Source organism: Hemicordylus capensis, chromosome 12, assembly GCF_027244095.1.
Source record: "Hemicordylus capensis ecotype Gifberg chromosome 12, rHemCap1.1.pri, whole genome shotgun sequence".
Lineage (NCBI taxonomy): Eukaryota > Metazoa > Chordata > Lepidosauria > Squamata > Cordylidae > Hemicordylus > Hemicordylus capensis.
In genome coordinates this window covers 13,334,167-13,350,650 of record NC_069668.1, presented here as the reverse complement: position 1 = coordinate 13,350,650, position 16,484 = coordinate 13,334,167, and the positions used below count along the sequence as shown (strand labels likewise).

At 56.7% G+C, this 16,484-nt stretch overlaps 1 protein-coding gene across 2 annotated transcripts in view; it reads left to right on the top strand.

Annotated features, from left to right (window-relative positions):
* PRPF8 (pre-mRNA processing factor 8) overlaps positions 1-13,793 on the top strand; it is a 31,578-nt gene extending 17,785 nt beyond the window's left edge. For both annotated transcript variants that reach the window (XM_053274902.1, XM_053274901.1), the window contains exons 23-43: positions 95-305; positions 1,245-1,361; positions 1,485-1,732; positions 2,326-2,505; positions 2,617-2,752; positions 3,292-3,461; positions 3,558-3,687; positions 3,815-3,961; positions 4,785-4,945; positions 5,079-5,270; positions 6,388-6,625; positions 6,708-6,836; positions 8,262-8,375; positions 8,801-8,974; positions 9,965-10,158; positions 10,656-10,895; positions 10,999-11,140; positions 11,434-11,574; positions 11,687-11,826; positions 12,693-12,895; positions 13,406-13,793. In XM_053274902.1, the coding sequence (XP_053130877.1) occupies positions 95-305; positions 1,245-1,361; positions 1,485-1,732; positions 2,326-2,505; positions 2,617-2,752; positions 3,292-3,461; positions 3,558-3,687; positions 3,815-3,961; positions 4,785-4,945; positions 5,079-5,270; positions 6,388-6,625; positions 6,708-6,836; positions 8,262-8,375; positions 8,801-8,974; positions 9,965-10,158; positions 10,656-10,895; positions 10,999-11,140; positions 11,434-11,574; positions 11,687-11,826; positions 12,693-12,895; positions 13,406-13,560 (3,562 nt within the window). In that variant the 3' untranslated portion in view covers positions 13,561-13,793. The remainder of the gene's footprint in view (positions 1-94; positions 306-1,244; positions 1,362-1,484; positions 1,733-2,325; positions 2,506-2,616; positions 2,753-3,291; positions 3,462-3,557; positions 3,688-3,814; positions 3,962-4,784; positions 4,946-5,078; positions 5,271-6,387; positions 6,626-6,707; positions 6,837-8,261; positions 8,376-8,800; positions 8,975-9,964; positions 10,159-10,655; positions 10,896-10,998; positions 11,141-11,433; positions 11,575-11,686; positions 11,827-12,692; positions 12,896-13,405) is intronic.
* The last annotated feature ends 2,691 nt before the right edge of the window (positions 13,794-16,484 follow it).

Below are 16,484 nucleotides of genomic sequence, written 5' to 3'. Positions count from 1 at the left end.
GTGGGCTTCTGCCTCCGCCGGGCCTTCTGGGGGGGTGTTGTGTGCACCGCCCTCACCCCCCCCTCACCCTCGCCTCTCCCGGTCCCCTCCGCAGCGGCCGCGCCGTCTTCTGGGACATCAAGAACCGGCTGCCGCGCTCGGTCACCACGGTCCAGTGGGAGAACAGCTTTGTCTCCGTGTACAGCAAGGACAACCCCAACCTCCTCTTCAACATGTGCGGCTTCGAGTGCCGGATCCTGCCCAAGTGCCGCACCAGCTACGAGGAGTTCACCCACAAGGACGGCGTGTGGAACCTGCAGAACGAGGTGAGGGGGGAGGCCCGGGAGGGTGGGCTTGTCTTCCTTCTCATCATGATTCCATGCGCGACCCCTTGGAAAACGCGCGGTTCCGAAAAGATCCGCTGATGTAAAAAGTGACTGAGGGCGGGAGGTCAGGTGGCTGGCTCAGGGGCCTCTGCGACGCCAGACTCTGGGGACGTAGGGAGCTGCTGCCGCTGCTGCTGTCTGCTGAGCTCAGTCCCGGGCAGCGCCTCCAGGTTGGGCTCAGTCGAAGGCAACTTCCATCAGGAGCAGCCACCTCCCAGTGGCAGCGCCTCTGCTTGGCATGCAGAAGGTTCCCTTCTGCAGAAGGAGAGGAAGGCTGGTCTTGTGGGAGCAAGCCTGACTTGTCCCCATAGCCAAGCAGGGTCTGCCCTGCTTGCATCTGAATGGGAGACTTGATGTGTGAGCACTGGAAGATATTCCCCTTAGGGGGATGGAGCCATCGCTCTGGGAAGAGCAGGTTTCAAATTCCCTCCCTGGCAGCATCTCCAAGATCGGGCTGAGACTGAGACTCCTGCCTGCCACCTTGGAGAAGCCGCTGCCAGTCTGGGAAGACAATCCTGAGCTCGCTAGACCAAGGGTCTGGCTCAGTATATGGCAGCTCCCTATGCTCCCGGTCCATTCCCTGGCAGCGTCTCCAGGTACTGCCGGGAAAGACTCCTGCCCGAAAGCTGGGAGAGCTGCTGCCAGCCAGTGCAGACAACGCTGAGCTAGACGGAGCAAAGGCCTGACTCAGTATATGGCCGCTTCCTCGGTCCCTACGTACACCGCGCGGTGCAGTTCCACATGTTCCTTCTGCAAAGCCCTGGCCGAGAGAGCTTCTGGGCCAGTTGCTGGCGGGCAGGGGGAGGCCGGCTGGCCCGGGAGTCCCGGGACCCCCCTCGTCCGCTGCCTGGGCTGAGCGGCGGCCTCGTGCCCTTGCAGGTGACCAAAGAACGCACGGCTCAGTGCTTCCTGCGCGTGGACGACGAATCCATGCAGCGGTTCCACAACCGGGTCCGGCAGATCCTGATGGCCTCCGGCTCCACCACCTTCACCAAGGTAACTAAAGCGGGGAGGCCCCGGTCCCTTTCCAGGTTCTTGGGGGGTGTGGGCGGTGGGGGGGGGAGCACGGCACCCGCGGAGGAACTGAGCCCCCCCCACCCCTCCTGGCCCCGCCCGCAGATCGTGAACAAGTGGAACACGGCCCTGATCGGCCTGATGACCTACTTCCGCGAGGCCGTGGTCAACACCCAGGAGCTGCTGGACCTGCTGGTGAAGTGCGAGAACAAGATCCAGACCCGCATCAAGATCGGGCTGAACTCCAAGATGCCCAGCCGCTTCCCGCCCGTCGTCTTCTACACGCCCAAGGAGCTGGGCGGGCTGGGCATGCTCTCCATGGGCCACGTCCTCATCCCCCAGTCGGACCTCAGGTGAGCGCCGCCGCCGCCGCTCTGGGCCAGGAGGAGGGTCTGCTCAGGCCTTTCGCTCCGTCTCCCATCCATCGTCTTCTAATTACGCTGCCCAGTGGCCCCGCCTGCTTGACACAGATCCCGAGCTGGCCGGGACCGGAGCCGGAGCCGGGGCCTTCTCGGCTTGTGGCCCCTCGGCTAACGGAGATCCCGAGCTGGCCGGGACCGCAGATGGGGTCTTGTGTTTTTTTTTGGTTGTGGCCCCTTGGCTTTGAAACGCCCTCCCCGAAGAGCAGGCCTGCTCAACTTAGGCCCCCCCCCCAGCTGTTTTTGGACGACAAACTCCCATAATGCTCAGCCACAGCCGCCGAATAGCCAGGGATTATGGGAATTGTAGGCCGACATCTGCAGGAGGGCCAAAGTTGGGCAGGCCTGCAGAAGAGCTTCGCTATGCTCTCTCTCTCTCAGGGCACTTAACAGTTAAGGAGCCGTCTCTTCAGAGAGGCCTTCTGGCATCTAATCTGCCAGCTCCCTGCCGATTAAGGACTTGGCTGTCTTTAAAGAAACACCCCACCCTCTCTCTCTTTCTCTCTTTCTCTCTCCTGCTGCCCCAGGTGGTCCAAGCAGACGGACGTGGGCATCACCCACTTCCGCTCCGGCATGAGCCACGAAGAGGACCAGCTGATCCCCAACCTGTACCGCTACATCCAGCCCTGGGAGAGCGAGTTCATTGACTCCCAGCGGGTGTGGGCCGAGTACGCGCTCAAGAGGCAGGAGGCCATCGCGCAGAACAGGTGCGCTCGGGGGAGGCGGCGGGGACGGGGGGTCCTTCCTGGGAGGGGACGGGGCGAAGGCAGAGCGCCTCAGCGGCAGGCGGCCCATCCCGGACTCTCCCTCCCTTCTAGGCGCCTGACTCTGGAGGACTTGGAGGACTCCTGGGACAGGGGCATCCCCCGCATCAATACCCTCTTCCAGAAGGACCGGCACACCCTGGCCTATGACAAAGGCTGGAGGGTCAGGACCGACTTCAAGCAGTACCAGGTAGGGCCGCGGTGTGTGTGTGTGTGTGTGTGTGACGTAGAGGGGGGGCCACAATCCACGTGCTCCGGGATGAGGCCGTCACTCGGGGCCGAGCCTCCTCTCGGCAGGCAGAAGGGCCCCGGTTCACTCCCCGGCAGCGTCTGCAGGTCGGGCTGGGAGAGACGCCTGCCTGGAGCCCAAAGAGCGCTGCCGCCAGTCAGTGTAGACCAGGGATTCTCAACGTTGGGCCCCCCGATGTTCTTGGACTTCAGCTCCCCCAATCCCCAGTCCCAAGTGGCCTTTGGCTGGGGATTATGGGAGCTGAAGTCCAAGATCATCTGGGGACCCAGCGCTGAGAATCCCTGGTGTAGACAGTCTTGAGCGAGGCGGGCCAAGAGTCTCGCCTGGGTGGGCAGCAGCTTCCTACGCTCTGCGCTGGCACGGGCTATGAGGCGTGATCGTTACTGTCCATGAAACCTCCACGCCGGTGCTCTGCAGTCAGTACCGCTTCCTCTGACACTGGCCTGTTTGGTTCCCCTCGCCGCCCCGCCCCGCCGCAGGTCCTGAAGCAGAACCCCTTCTGGTGGACCCACCAGCGTCACGACGGGAAGCTCTGGAACCTGAATAACTACCGCACGGACATGATCCAGGCCCTGGGAGGGGTGGAAGGCATCCTGGAGCACACCCTCTTCAAGGGGACCTACTTCCCGACCTGGGAGGGTCTCTTCTGGTAAGCAGGATGGAGGCGGTGGGTGGGCGGGCTTGGGGCGCCTTGCTTGTGTGCCGCTGCCGGCCCTGACTCTGGCGCCTGGGATTCTGCCTCCAGGGAGAAAGCCAGTGGCTTTGAGGAGTCGATGAAGTGGAAGAAGCTGACCAACGCCCAGCGCTCGGGCCTCAACCAGATCCCCAACCGGCGGTTCACCCTCTGGTGGTCCCCCACCATCAACCGAGCCAACGTGAGTCTCCAGGCTCCCTTCCCCGAATCCCCGGGGGGCCGGGCCTTGACCCTTCCTGGGCTCCTTTCCCGCTGGGCCTCCCCTTCGGCCCTCCTGCCTGCTCACCCCGGCCCCTTCCCCTTGGCAGGTCTACGTGGGCTTCCAGGTGCAGCTGGACCTGACGGGCATCTTCATGCACGGCAAGATCCCCACCCTGAAGATCTCCCTCATCCAGATCTTCCGGGCCCACCTGTGGCAGAAGATCCACGAGAGCATCGTGATGGACTTGTGCCAGGTGAGCACAAGGAGCTGGGCAACGGGAGAGGAGTCCTCTCGGAGCGGAACGATGCCTTCTCCCCGGGCGCCGCCTCCCCCGCTGTGGGTAACCCGCTTTGCCTGTCCTGGCAGCGGACAAACGTCCGCCCGCTGGGAGCTCGTGCCCATGCAAAGCGGCCTGCCACTGATTCAGACCCTCGGTCCGCCTAGCTAAGTCTTGTCTACACTGACTGGCAGCGGCAGCAGCTCTCCAGGGGCTTCAGGCAGAGGCCTTTTCCAGCTCCCCTGCGGCTGGGATTTAGAAGCATGTTGGCTCTGAGGCTGGCCGATCGCCACCGGACAGGCCTGTCTTCTTCCATGAATTGGCCTCGGCCCCTTCCAAAGCCGTCCCAGCTGGTGGCCATCCCGCTGCAGAGGATCCCATAGGTCAGGGATGGGGAACCTTGGCCCTCCTGCAGATGTTGGCCTACAATTCCCATAATCCCTAGCTATTGGCCTCTGTGGCTGGGGATTATGGGAGTTGTAGTGCAAAAAGAGCTGGAGTGCCAAGGTTCCCTATCCCTGCCATAGGTTAATGAGGCAGCATGGAAAGGACTTCCTGTGGCTGGTCCTTCCGTTTCAAGGGGTGGCCCCCGATTCTAGTGGTGGGAGGAAGATTTCTCCCCACGCTCTCTCCTGGGAGCATCATAATTCTGTCAATGGCTGCCGGCGGTTGAGCCGGGGGGGGGGGGGATGTTCTGCAGCTCCCAGGCAGAGCCGACGCTCCCCCACTGCCCCCCCCAGCGGCTCTCCCCCCCCCCCGGTCCTCCTTCCACGGCTCAGAGCCCTCTCCCTGCTCTCAGGTGTTTGACCAGGAGCTAGACGCCTTGGAGATTGAGACGGTGCAGAAGGAGACCATCCACCCCCGGAAGTCCTACAAGATGAACTCCTCCTGCGCGGACATCCTCCTCTTCGCTTCCTACAAGTGGAACGTCTCGCGGCCCTCGTTGCTGGCCGACTCCAAGTGAGTCCGCCTGCCCCGGGGGGGCGCTGGAGCCGGGCAGAGGGGTGGGGAGAGGGAGAGGAAAGGGCGCGGGGAGAGCCGCCTCTCGGCCTGGGCCGGGCACCCCCTGACGGCTGCTTCCTGCCCCGCTCAGGGACGTGATGGACAGCACCACCACCCAGAAGTACTGGATCGACATCCAGCTGCGCTGGGGGGATTACGACTCCCACGACATCGAGCGCTACGCCCGGGCCAAGTTCCTGGACTACACCACCGACAACATGAGCATCTACCCCTCGCCCACCGGCGTCCTCATCGCCATCGACCTGGCCTACAACCTGCACAGGTGGGGGGCAGGGACGTGGGTCCCTGGGGCACAACAGCCCTCTACCACCAGCAGGGGCTCTCAAAATGGGGTCCCCCAGGTGAACGACAGCTCCCATCATCCCCAGCCCAAGGCCCTGGTGGCTGGGGATGGTGGAAGTGGTAGTCCCCCCGGGGAACCCAAGTTTGCAGGACCCTTGTTCCAGCTCTCCTGACTGCCTGAGGTGCTTCAGCAGAGGTCTCGTGGGACGGCAGAAGCCGTGGGCCTTGACAGAGCTTTGGAGCTCAGCTCTGTACTCCGTTGCGTGGCTGTCAAAAGCAGGCGACACTCTACGCAACTAGCACATCTAGGCAGATGGGCGGGATCTGTTCCGATTCCGGAAATGGGCTTGCTTTGGCATACTCCTTGAGTTGTGTTACTGCAGCCTTTACGGGGTTTTCAGGCTTGGTTCTCCCAGGTTGTTGGACTCCCGACACACCCACGTTGGGAGTTGTGTTGCAGCACCGTCTAGGGGCCCCCAAGCGTGAGAAATCCCTGCTTTACCTACCCCACCTTGGGGCAGTTCTAAGGCTATCCAAATCAGGCAGATTGCCGCTTCTTGAATGACTGTCGCCATCCGCAGATTTTCAGTTGGGTCTTCTCTTTGCCCCCTGACGAGAACAGCCCCTGCTGGAAGGCTATCTCTCTCTCTCTATATATATATCTATATCTATCTATCTATCTATCTATCTATCTATCTATCTATCTATCTATCTATCTATCTATGTTTACAAAACTCTGAAATGTTATGGATGGTGTCTGAAATGCGTAGGATGGCGGCAATGGGAACAGAGTGTTTGGACACTGCTTCCAATTCCATGACTGACGTATCTTCCTACGCTTCCGGTGCTCGTCTTTAAGAGCTTTGTAAAAAGGCGGCCTCGTCGCAGGAGATGCTTTCTTGCCAGTGGGCACCTATAACGTCAACTCGGAAATGGGCTTCGGGCGGCAGTCCTTGAAAATGTGCCTGCCTCCAGGGCGGCCTCCAAGAAGGGGGGATTTGCCCCTTGGCCAGCCGGGGGTCTCGGAAGCGAGGCGGCCCTCTCCTGCAGCAGCAGCAGCCGCCGCTAACGGTGCCCTCTCCCTCTCCCTCCCCCAGTGCTTATGGCAACTGGTTCCCAGGGAGCAAGCCGCTGATCCAGCAGGCCATGGCCAAGATCATGAAGGCCAACCCGGCCCTCTACGTCCTGCGCGAGCGTATCCGCAAGGGCCTGCAGCTCTACTCCTCGGAGCCCACTGAGCCCTACCTCTCCTCGCAGAACTACGGGGAGCTCTTCTCCAACCAGATCATCTGGTTCGTGGACGACACCAACGTGTACAGAGTCACCATCCACAAGGTGAGTGTCCAGCCGCGCTGGGGGGGATCGGGGCTGGCATTGGCCTGGAGAGGGGGAAACACCACTTTGCCGTCCCTTGCAGACCTTCGAAGGGAACTTGACGACCAAGCCCATCAACGGGGCCATCTTCATCTTCAACCCCCGCACGGGCCAGCTCTTCCTGAAGATCATCCACACGTCGGTGTGGGCCGGGCAGAAGCGTTTGGGCCAGGTGAGTCCGCCTTCGATTCGGCGGCCTGTGTGGCGTGGGCTTAGTCAGATACACGGAGGACCGGTCCATCAGTGGCTACTGGTCGTCGTCTTCTTCTTTTCCAATTCAATTTTTATTAATGTTAGCAATAATCTTAAAATTAACACTCACAACAGATAAACAAGTATGGACTTCCCGCTCACACCTCTTCGTGAATCGTCAGCTATAAAATTTACCCTTGCTATAATAATAATAATAATAGTTCAAAACATAAATTTGAAGCTTACAAACACGATTTTAATCCACCCAACCTGCAATTATTCCTAGATTTCAAACCCTGCTGTAAGGTCCCTAGTAGGAAAGTAGTTCTTTAGATACAACAAGAATGGTTTCCAATCTTCTTTAAAGCATTCTAAATTTTGGTCTCTTATCCATATTGTAAGTTTTGCCATCTCCGCATATTCCCAAATTTTTATCAGCCAATCTTCTTTTGAAGGCAGTTCGTTGCTCTTCCATTTCTGTGCATATATTGTTCTGGCCGCCGTAGAAGCATACATGAAAAATGTTAAATTAGTTGTAGAAATTACTCCTTGTGTTATTCCCAGCAGGAAGGATTCTGGCTTCTTAGGGAATGTCATTTTAAATATTTTCTTTAACTCATTATATATCATATCCCAATAGGCCTTAGCCTTCCCACAGGTCCACCACATATGGAAAAAAGTACCTTCAGAGTGTCCACATTTCCAACATTTGTTTGAAACATTTTTATACATTAATGCCAATTTTTTTGGAGTCAAATACCATCTATACATCATTTTATAATAATTTTCTTTTAAAGCATAACATGCAGTAAATTTTAAATCAGTTTTCCATGATTTCTCCCAGGCTGCCATTTCTATATTACACCCCACATCTTGAGCCCACTTTACCATGGTCGTTTTAACCACTTCATCTCTTGTCTCCTCCAAAAGTAAAAGCTTATACATTTTAGAAAACTCTTGCGCTTCGAGGAGCTCAGTAAATCTCATCAGTGGCTACTAGCCTTGATGGCTGGAGGCCTCGAGGGACATAGGAAGCGCCTTCCGACAGAGTCGGGCCCTGGGTCCCTCTAGCTCCGTACTGTCTGCCCTGCCTGGCAGCGGCTTCTCCAAAGTTCCAGGCAGGAATCTCGCCCAGTCCTAACTGGAGACGCTGTTGCCAGGGTCCTCCTGCCACTGAGCTACAGCCCCACCCTCTAAGGGGAATATCATGCAGCAGGCAGTGCCTACCTGTAATCCCCCATCCGAATGCAAACCAGGACAGATCCTGCGTAGCAAAGGGGACAACTCATGCTCACGACCACAAGACCGGCTCTCCTCCTGGAATAGTCCGAAGACCAGCCTCCTTGGGCCCTGCCCATTAGCGTTGGGTTCCTGTTAAGTCCTTACTAACCTCTTCCTCCTCCAGCTGGCCAAGTGGAAGACGGCCGAGGAAGTGGCGGCCCTGATCCGGTCCCTGCCGGTGGAGGAGCAGCCGAAGCAGATCATCGTCACCCGGAAGGGCATGTTGGACCCTCTGGAGGTGGGCAGGAAGGGGCGGAGTCCTGACTGAGCTGGGATGGGGGGGCTAGAAGGTTTCCGAGAGGTTGAGGAGTGTACGTGGTGAGGGGCCTGGGTGCCCGAGGGAATCTGCCGGACTGTATAAAAACCAGAGCGGCAATCCTGGAGAGGAGATGGCACGGACCACGTTCCGTCGGTTATGCCCGGCCATCACGTATCTGCACGATCCTGGCATTGTCCCTCGGGACTTGGGAGTGTGAGACGACCCTTCTGGACCCAGTGGAGAAGGTCCGGCTGCTGAGCTGGAGCTTCAGCAAGCGGTTGGCCCGTGATGGAGAGGGCCAGGTGATCCTCGGCGGAACCTTGTGTGGTCCGCAGGCTTGCATGACCCCAGAAGGCTGCCGTCGTGTATGGCCTGGCCTAACCGTGCCTCTCTCCTCTTCCCAGGTGCACTTGCTGGATTTCCCCAACATTGTGATCAAAGGCTCCGAGCTGCAGCTGCCCTTTCAGGCCTGCCTGAAGGTGGAGAAGTTTGGGGACCTCATCCTGAAGGCGACCGAGCCCCAGATGGTTCTTTTCAACCTGTATGACGACTGGCTGAAGACCATTTCCTCCTACACGGTAAGGCCTCATGCCGGAGGGCGCTGTCCCCCTCTAGCAGTTTTCCAGCACAGGCTGGGCGGCCATCTGTCTGCGGTGCCGTTGCCGATCCCTGCACGGAGCGAAGGGTTGGACTAGAATGATCTCCAGGGTCCCTTCCAGCTCTAAGGGTCTGTGGCTCTAAATTTCCGCTGTGCTTGTTTCACTTGGTCTCTGGGCAGAGGCCAACGTCTGGTCTGTACTGAGCACCCGCGTACTGGTGAACTTGGGCAAGGTCGCCACCCCACTCAGGTCGAATGGTGGTTCCCTGCCCCAGTATTCTGCTAGAGGGCAATCCAAGGATAATGGAATCGGGTGCATTCCCACTCTTTCAATAATTCAATACATAACCACTGGCAAGAGAACATCTGCTACTCTAAGACTATTCTGCAGTAAAGTGTGTCAAGTCAATTTCGAGCTCTGGTGCCCACTGAGCCCTGTGATTGTCTTGGGTAGAATACAGGAGGGGTTGGCCACTACCTCCTCCCACACAGTATGAGATGGTGCCTTTCAGCATCTTCCTATCTCGCTGCTGCCTGATCTAGTGCCAGCAGGGATTTGAACCAGCAACCTTCCGCTTGTCGGTCAAGCATTTCTCGGCTTTGCCACTTAAGGTGGTACTCTACAATACCCTTCAGTATTAGAGATCGGATCTGAAATGGGCAGAATACGTCTGCAAGGGAATCGGAAATTATGTCCAAAAAATTCTGATTCTGTTACTTGCGTGTTTCACACATTTTAGACACTATCTGTGATACTTAAGGGTATTGTAAAAATATGGCCTTCTAGTAGGAGATGTTCTCTTGCTGGCTGCTATATATAGTATCAGCTTTAAAACTTGTCTGTGACTACATTCCTTGGCGAAAGTGGCCACATGCCTGATTCTGTTCCCCTTGGCACTGCCTGGGTGAGGCACTGCTCCTTTTTCCTGTGGCATCCCAAGCTAAGCCACTTCTCCGTCCGGTCTCCCAGGCCTTCTCGCGTCTGATCCTCATCCTGCGGGCCCTGCACGTGAACAACGACCGGGCCAAGGTCATCCTGAAGCCGGACAAGACTACCATCACGGAGCCTCACCACATCTGGCCCACCCTGACCGACGAGGAGTGGATCAAGGTGGAGGTGCAGCTGAAAGACCTGATCCTGGCGGACTACGGGAAGAAAAACAAGTGAGTGGCTCTTGCCGGACGGGCGCCGCGGGATTGGATTCGCCCCGTTGATGGGTCTCGGCCTCCCACGGATCTTGGGGCGGTGGGTGCTCCGTGCTCCTCCTTTGCCAGTTAACGCTTCCGATTCCTCCACTCTGATCGCCAAGGTCCGCTCTCCCCAGGGGGAGCCCGAGGTATTCAGGGGCCTAGCTGGAGCACCACTTCCGGCCTCGCCCCAGGCTGCTCTGGCTTCTTCTGGAAACAGACCCTTGCGGACTTGGAAAGGGGTGTGGAAGGCAGGGAGAAGGCCTCTCCTCCGTGCTGCCTGCAAGCTTTGTGAGGAATGGTGAGGAGAGGCCCTCCGTGCAAAGCTTGCACAGCGGTCCCAAAGAGCTGCTCCGACGGCAGTGGTGGAGGGGGCCCACCCCAGGAATCTGCCAGGCGAGGTGTCCGTCTCACCTCGCCTTATGCAAGGGGCGCCCCTGACTCTCTCTCTCTCTCTCTCTCTCCCCCTCCAGCGTGAATGTGGCTTCCCTGACCCAGTCGGAGATCCGGGACATCATCCTGGGCATGGAGATCTCGGCCCCCTCGCAGCAGCGGCAGCAGATCGCCGAGATCGAGAAGCAGACCAAGGAGCAGTCGCAGCTGACGGCCACCCAGACCCGGACGGTCAACAAGCACGGCGACGAGATCATCACGTCCACCACCAGCAACTACGAGACGCAGACCTTCTCCTCCAAGACAGAGTGGCGGGTCAGGTGGGGACCCGCCAGGCTGGCTGAGCCGATTTGGCGGGCGGGAGAGGCGGGGCCTTGTCCTGAAGCACCCAGTATAACCCTCTCCTGCTCTCCCCACCCCCAGGGCCATCTCGGCTGCCAACCTCCACCTGCGGACAAACCACATCTACGTCTCCTCCGACGACATCAAGGAGACCGGCTACACCTACATCCTCCCCAAGAACGTGCTGAAGAAGTTCATCTGCATTTCAGACCTGCGCGCTCAGGTACGCCCTGAGCCCTCGCCCGGCCTTCAGGGAATGATGACAGGGTTGGAGTGGGGGCTTGGGGGCCCTCTCGCCCGCCCCTTCTTTCTTGCTGCAGCCAAGCCGGAGCGAGAGCGTCGTTCCCCCCCCATCTTGGAGGGCCCGCCCGGTAGCTGCTTCCGTGGTCAAGCTGCACTGGCTGGGGAGACGCGTCCCCCTCCGTGTTTGACTGAAACCCTCCAGCACGTTCCCTCCAGGCCGCTCTTCTTCTCCAGGCCCAATACCCCCTAACGGGCAGGCCTGTACCTTTCTAGATCGCCGGCTACCTGTACGGCGTGAGCCCCCCGGACAACCCCCAGGTGAAGGAGATCCGCTGCATCGTGATGGTGCCTCAGTGGGGGACTCACCAGACGGTCCACCTGCCCGGCCAGCTGCCCCAGCACGAGTACCTCAAGGTGGGTCCTCCAGCAGCCTGGCGGCTTCTTCTCTGGGTGGGCTCTGAGGGGGTGCCTCCGCTCTCTCACCTGGGCACAACCCTCTCTCCTCCCCCCCCGCCTCCCACTCCAGGAAATGGAGCCCCTCGGCTGGATCCACACCCAGCCCAACGAATCCCCCCAGCTCTCTCCGCAAGACGTGACGACCCACGCCAAAGTCATGGCTGAAAACCCCTCCTGGGATGGGGAGAAGACCATCATCATCACCTGCAGGTGTGTCTGAGGGCAGGGGCGAGGGCAAGGGCCTGGGCAGTGCCAAGTGTTCTCCCTCCCTGGAGCACCACGCCCGGCCCCTTCTGTCACCAGACGTCGCTTGTGGCCGCCACCCATCCCCTCTCTGCCCTCCGATCCTTTCCTGGCACACGGGCAGAGGGCTTCGGAGAGAAAGGGGTCTTCTGTCCTCTGGACTGCGGGGTGGAGAGGGTAGGAACCTAGGAAACTGCCATATACTGAGTCAGGCCCTTGGTCCATCCAGCTCAGGATTGTCAACCCAGACTGGCAGCAGCTTCTCCCAGGTTGCAGGCAGGAGTCTCTCTCTGCCCCATCTTGGAGATGCTGCCAGGGAGGGAACTTGGAGCCTCAGATGCTCTTCCCAGAGCGGCTCCATCCCCTGCTGAGGGGAAGATCTTCCAGTGCTCACACTTGTAGTCTCCCTTTCATAGGCAACCAGGGAAACGGGGGAGCCCTCTCTTGAAGGCTGCTCAGGAGGGATCCCCTCTCTTCCGGGCCTGCTCAGAAAGTGGCAGGGGAGAGGAGAAACGGTCGGTCCGCCAAGACGTCTTCTGTGGTTCTGTCGTCACTCCTAAACCAAGTGTATAATTGACCCCTTTCCTGTAGGCTTCCTTCCCTAATCTCTGTGTTTTGAGGAGGAAGAGCAAACTTGGGTGAAATGGACTGATTCGCTTTACGGAATCCGTAAACATCCTCAACCACGTAAAGAGGCGATCAGTCAGTAGATCATCGTCATTTTCTAGGCCAGAGTTGAATCAAATGAAATAAGGAAATCCACTCCCTTTCCATGATGCCTAGTTAATGATTATTCTGGGTTCTCTCCTCCCCCCCCCCAAACTTCTGAGCAGTTTTACGCCTGGCTCCTGTACCTTGACGGCCTACAAGCTGACCCCCAGCGGCTACGAATGGGGCAGGCAAAACACAGACAAAGGCAACAACCCCAAGGGCTACCTGCCCTCCCACTACGAGAGGGTCCAGATGCTGCTGTCTGATCGCTTCCTGGGCTTCTTCATGGTGCCGGCACAGAGCTCCTGGAATTACAACTTCATGGGTGAGGATTAATGTAGCAAAACGCTGCCCGAGAGGCTCTCTCCAATTATTGCAGGGGTTCTTGGTCCTCGGACGGCAACTCCCATAATCCCCAGACATTGTGGCAGGGGGTGATGGGAGTTGTAGTCTGACAGGATCCAGGGACCCACATTTGATTTGCCTTGAGTTAAGCCCTCCTTTCCCACGATCTCTTTCCCAGGACTAATTCACGTCCTCTTTTGCCCGGGAAAGGGAAAAGGGCAGGAGTTCTCTTACCTCTCGACCTATTTGTAAATTACAGTCTTGGCATGGTGTGGTTTGCAAACATTTCCCCCCCCCCCCCTTGCCCTACCAGCCACCACTACCCCCGGCCACGTGCTGGTTGTGGGGAGTGAGAAAAGGAAGTGGGGGGGGGAAGGAGAGCTCCGTTGCGTTGCTGCTGAGCTCCCGGAGGGGGACCTGGCCTTGCCTCTCGCAAGGGGGCCCCGTCCCCAGGCGTCTGAGGTGCCCTGCTGCCCTCTGTCTCCCGCAGGCGTCCGCCACGATCCCAACATGAAGTACGAGCTGCAGCTGGCCAACCCCAAGGAGTTCTACCACGAGGTCCACCGGCCCTCGCACTTCCTCAACTTCGCCCTGCTGCAGGAGGGCGAGGTCTATTCCGCCGACCGGGAGGATCTCTACGCCTAGGCTGTGGACATTCAGCAGCCCCCTTGAAGGTTGCCCACGGAGAGAAGGGCCAGATCCCCACTTAGGCACCCCCCCCCCGGTGCTTTCTCTGTTTCGCCTTTTCCGGCTCCTGTGTTGAGGCGCTCTCCAGGGCGTGCATAGTGTGTGTGTGTGCGCGTGTATCTGCATCCGTGCCTGGTGTATGTCTTCCATGTAGTTCCACAATTGTATTAATAAAATTTTGTAAAAATGGGGATTTCGTGCAGTCTCTTGAATGACGAATAATCCATGGGGCAGGGCTGGATTCTGACCCACTGGGGCCCAAACTCCTATAAGCTTAAAAGGCCCCATAGCACTACAAGCAGATCTAAGCAAAAGGACAAGGGAAAGAGAAATAACGAGCCCTTATTTTTGCTTGGAGAAGATGCAAAACAAACCATCTAAGAAGAACCGTTACCTTGCAAGAAGCCTACTAGAAATACCTCTGGATGAAACTGCGAAACTTGGAATCTGGGGGCAGGGTGTCTGTTCCGAGGCCCCTCAGCAGGAGAGGGCATAAGCTGTGGCTTACTTCGCCGGGGCCTAAATCTGGCACTGAGTGTTGGCTTCCATCCTTCAGGGTGCTGGGTCAAAGCAGCACCCAATCCCATTTTCAAGGGTGGCGTGTGGTTGAGCCCGCTGCCGTCCCCACTCACGCAACTGCAACAACAAAGATCACAGAGATCTGAGTCCTGGGCGGAAAGCCCGTGCCCCCAGCCTCCCAGGGCACTGACTTTTCGGTTAATTCCAGGGAGCATTTGCTGTCTAAAAGCCTCTATTCCCCTTTCTCTCCCTCCAGATTGTACCATTGATTGGAATGGGACAAAGTTACAATGGGTGGATGGGACAAAGGGACAATGGGTGGATGGGTGAAAGGTACAAAAAGGTACAAAGGGTGGATGGGTGAAAGGTACCCATCCACCCTTTGTACCTTTTTGTACCTTTCACCCGTCCACCCTTTGTATGTTTTTTGACCTTTTTGTGCCTTTCACCCATCATCCCCTTTCACCCATCCACCCATTGCCCCTTTGATCCATTGCCCCTTTGATCCATTGCCCCTTTGATCCATTGCCCCTTTGTCTCTTTGTAACTTTGACTCTCTATACCTTTGTCACTTTGTACCTTTGTCCCATCCACCGATTGACCCATTGCCCCTTTGACTCTTGGTAACTTTGACTCTTTGTAACTTTGACTTTGTCCGATCCACCCATTTACCCATTGCCCCTTTGACTCTTTGTCGCTTTGTGGCCTTATAGCTCTGTCACCTTGTTGCCTTGTACCTTTGACTCTTTGCACAATCGACCCATTGCCCCTTTGACCCATTGCCGCTTTGACCCATTGCCGCTTTGTCGCTTTGTAACTTTGTCGCTTTGTAACTTTATCGCTTTGTAACTTTGTCTCATCCACCGATTGACAAATTGCCCCTTTGACCCATTGCCCCTTTGTCGCTTTGTACCTTTGTCGCTTTGTACCTTTGTCGCTTTGTAACTTTGTCCCATCCACCGATTGACCCATTGCCCCTTTGACCCATTGCCCCTTTGTCGCTTTGTAACTTTGTCGCTTTGTAGCTTTGTCCCATCCACCGATTGCCCCTTTGTAAGTTTGTCGCTTTGTAAGTTTGTCGCTTTGTAAGTTTGTCGCTTTGTAAGTTTGTCGCTTTGTAAGTTTGTCCCATCCACCGATTGACCCATTGCCCCTTTGTCGCTTTGTAACTTTGTCGCTTTGCAACTTTGTCCCATTCACCGATTGACCCATTGCCCCTTTGTCGCATTGCCCCTTTGTCGCATTGCCCCTTTGTCGCATTGCCGCTTTGTCGCTCTGTACCTTTGTCGCTTTGTAACTTTGTCCCATCCACCGATTGACCCATTGCCCCTTTGACCCATTGCCCCTTTGACCCATTGCCCCTTTGACCCATTGCCCCTTTGACCCATTGCCCCTTTGTCTCTTTGTAACTTTGTCGCTTTGTAACTTTGTCTCTTTGTAACCTTCTCTCTTTGTAACTTTGTCTCTTTGTAACCTTCTCTCTTTGTAACCTTCTCTCTTTGTAACTTTGTCGCTTTGCAACTTTGTCCCATTCACCGATTGACCCATTGCCCCTTTGTCACTTTGTCGCTTTGTAAGTTTGTCGCATCCACCGATTGACCCATTGCTCCTTTGTCGCTTTGTCGCTTTGTCACTTTGTAACTTTTTCGCTCTGTACCTTTGTCGCTTTGTAACTTTGTCCCATCCACCGATTGCCCCTTTGACCCATTGCCCCTTTGACCCATTGCCCCTTTGTCGCTTTGTAACTTTGTCGCTTTGTCGCTTTGTCGCTTTGTCGCTTTGTAGCTTTGTAACTTTGTCGCTTTGTAACTTTGTCGCTTTGTAACTTTGTCCCATCCACCGATTGAAGCATTGCTCCTTTGACCCATTGCCCCTTTGACCCATTGCCCCTTTGTCGCTTTGTAACTTTCTCTCTTTGTAACTTTCTCTCTTTGTAACTTTGTCACTTTGTAACTTTGTAGCTTTGTCGCTTTGCAACTTTGTCCAAATAACCGATTGACCCATTGCCCCTTTGACCCATTGCACCCTTGTCGCATTGCCCCTTTGTCGCATTGCCGCTTTGTAGCTTTGTCGCTTTGTCGCTTTGTCACTTTGTAACTTTGTTGCTCTGTACCTTTGTCGCTTTGTAACTTTGTAACTTTGTCGCATTGTAAGTTTGTAGCTTTGTAATTTTGTCGCTTAGTAACTTTGTCCCATCCACCGATTGACCCATTGACCCATTGCCCCTTTGACCCATTGCCCCTTTGTCGCTTTGTAACTTTGTCGCTTTGTACCTTTGTCGCTTTCTAACTTTGTCCCATCCACCGATTGACAAATTGCCCCTTTGTCGCTTTGTAAATTTGTCGCTTTGTACCTTTGTCGCT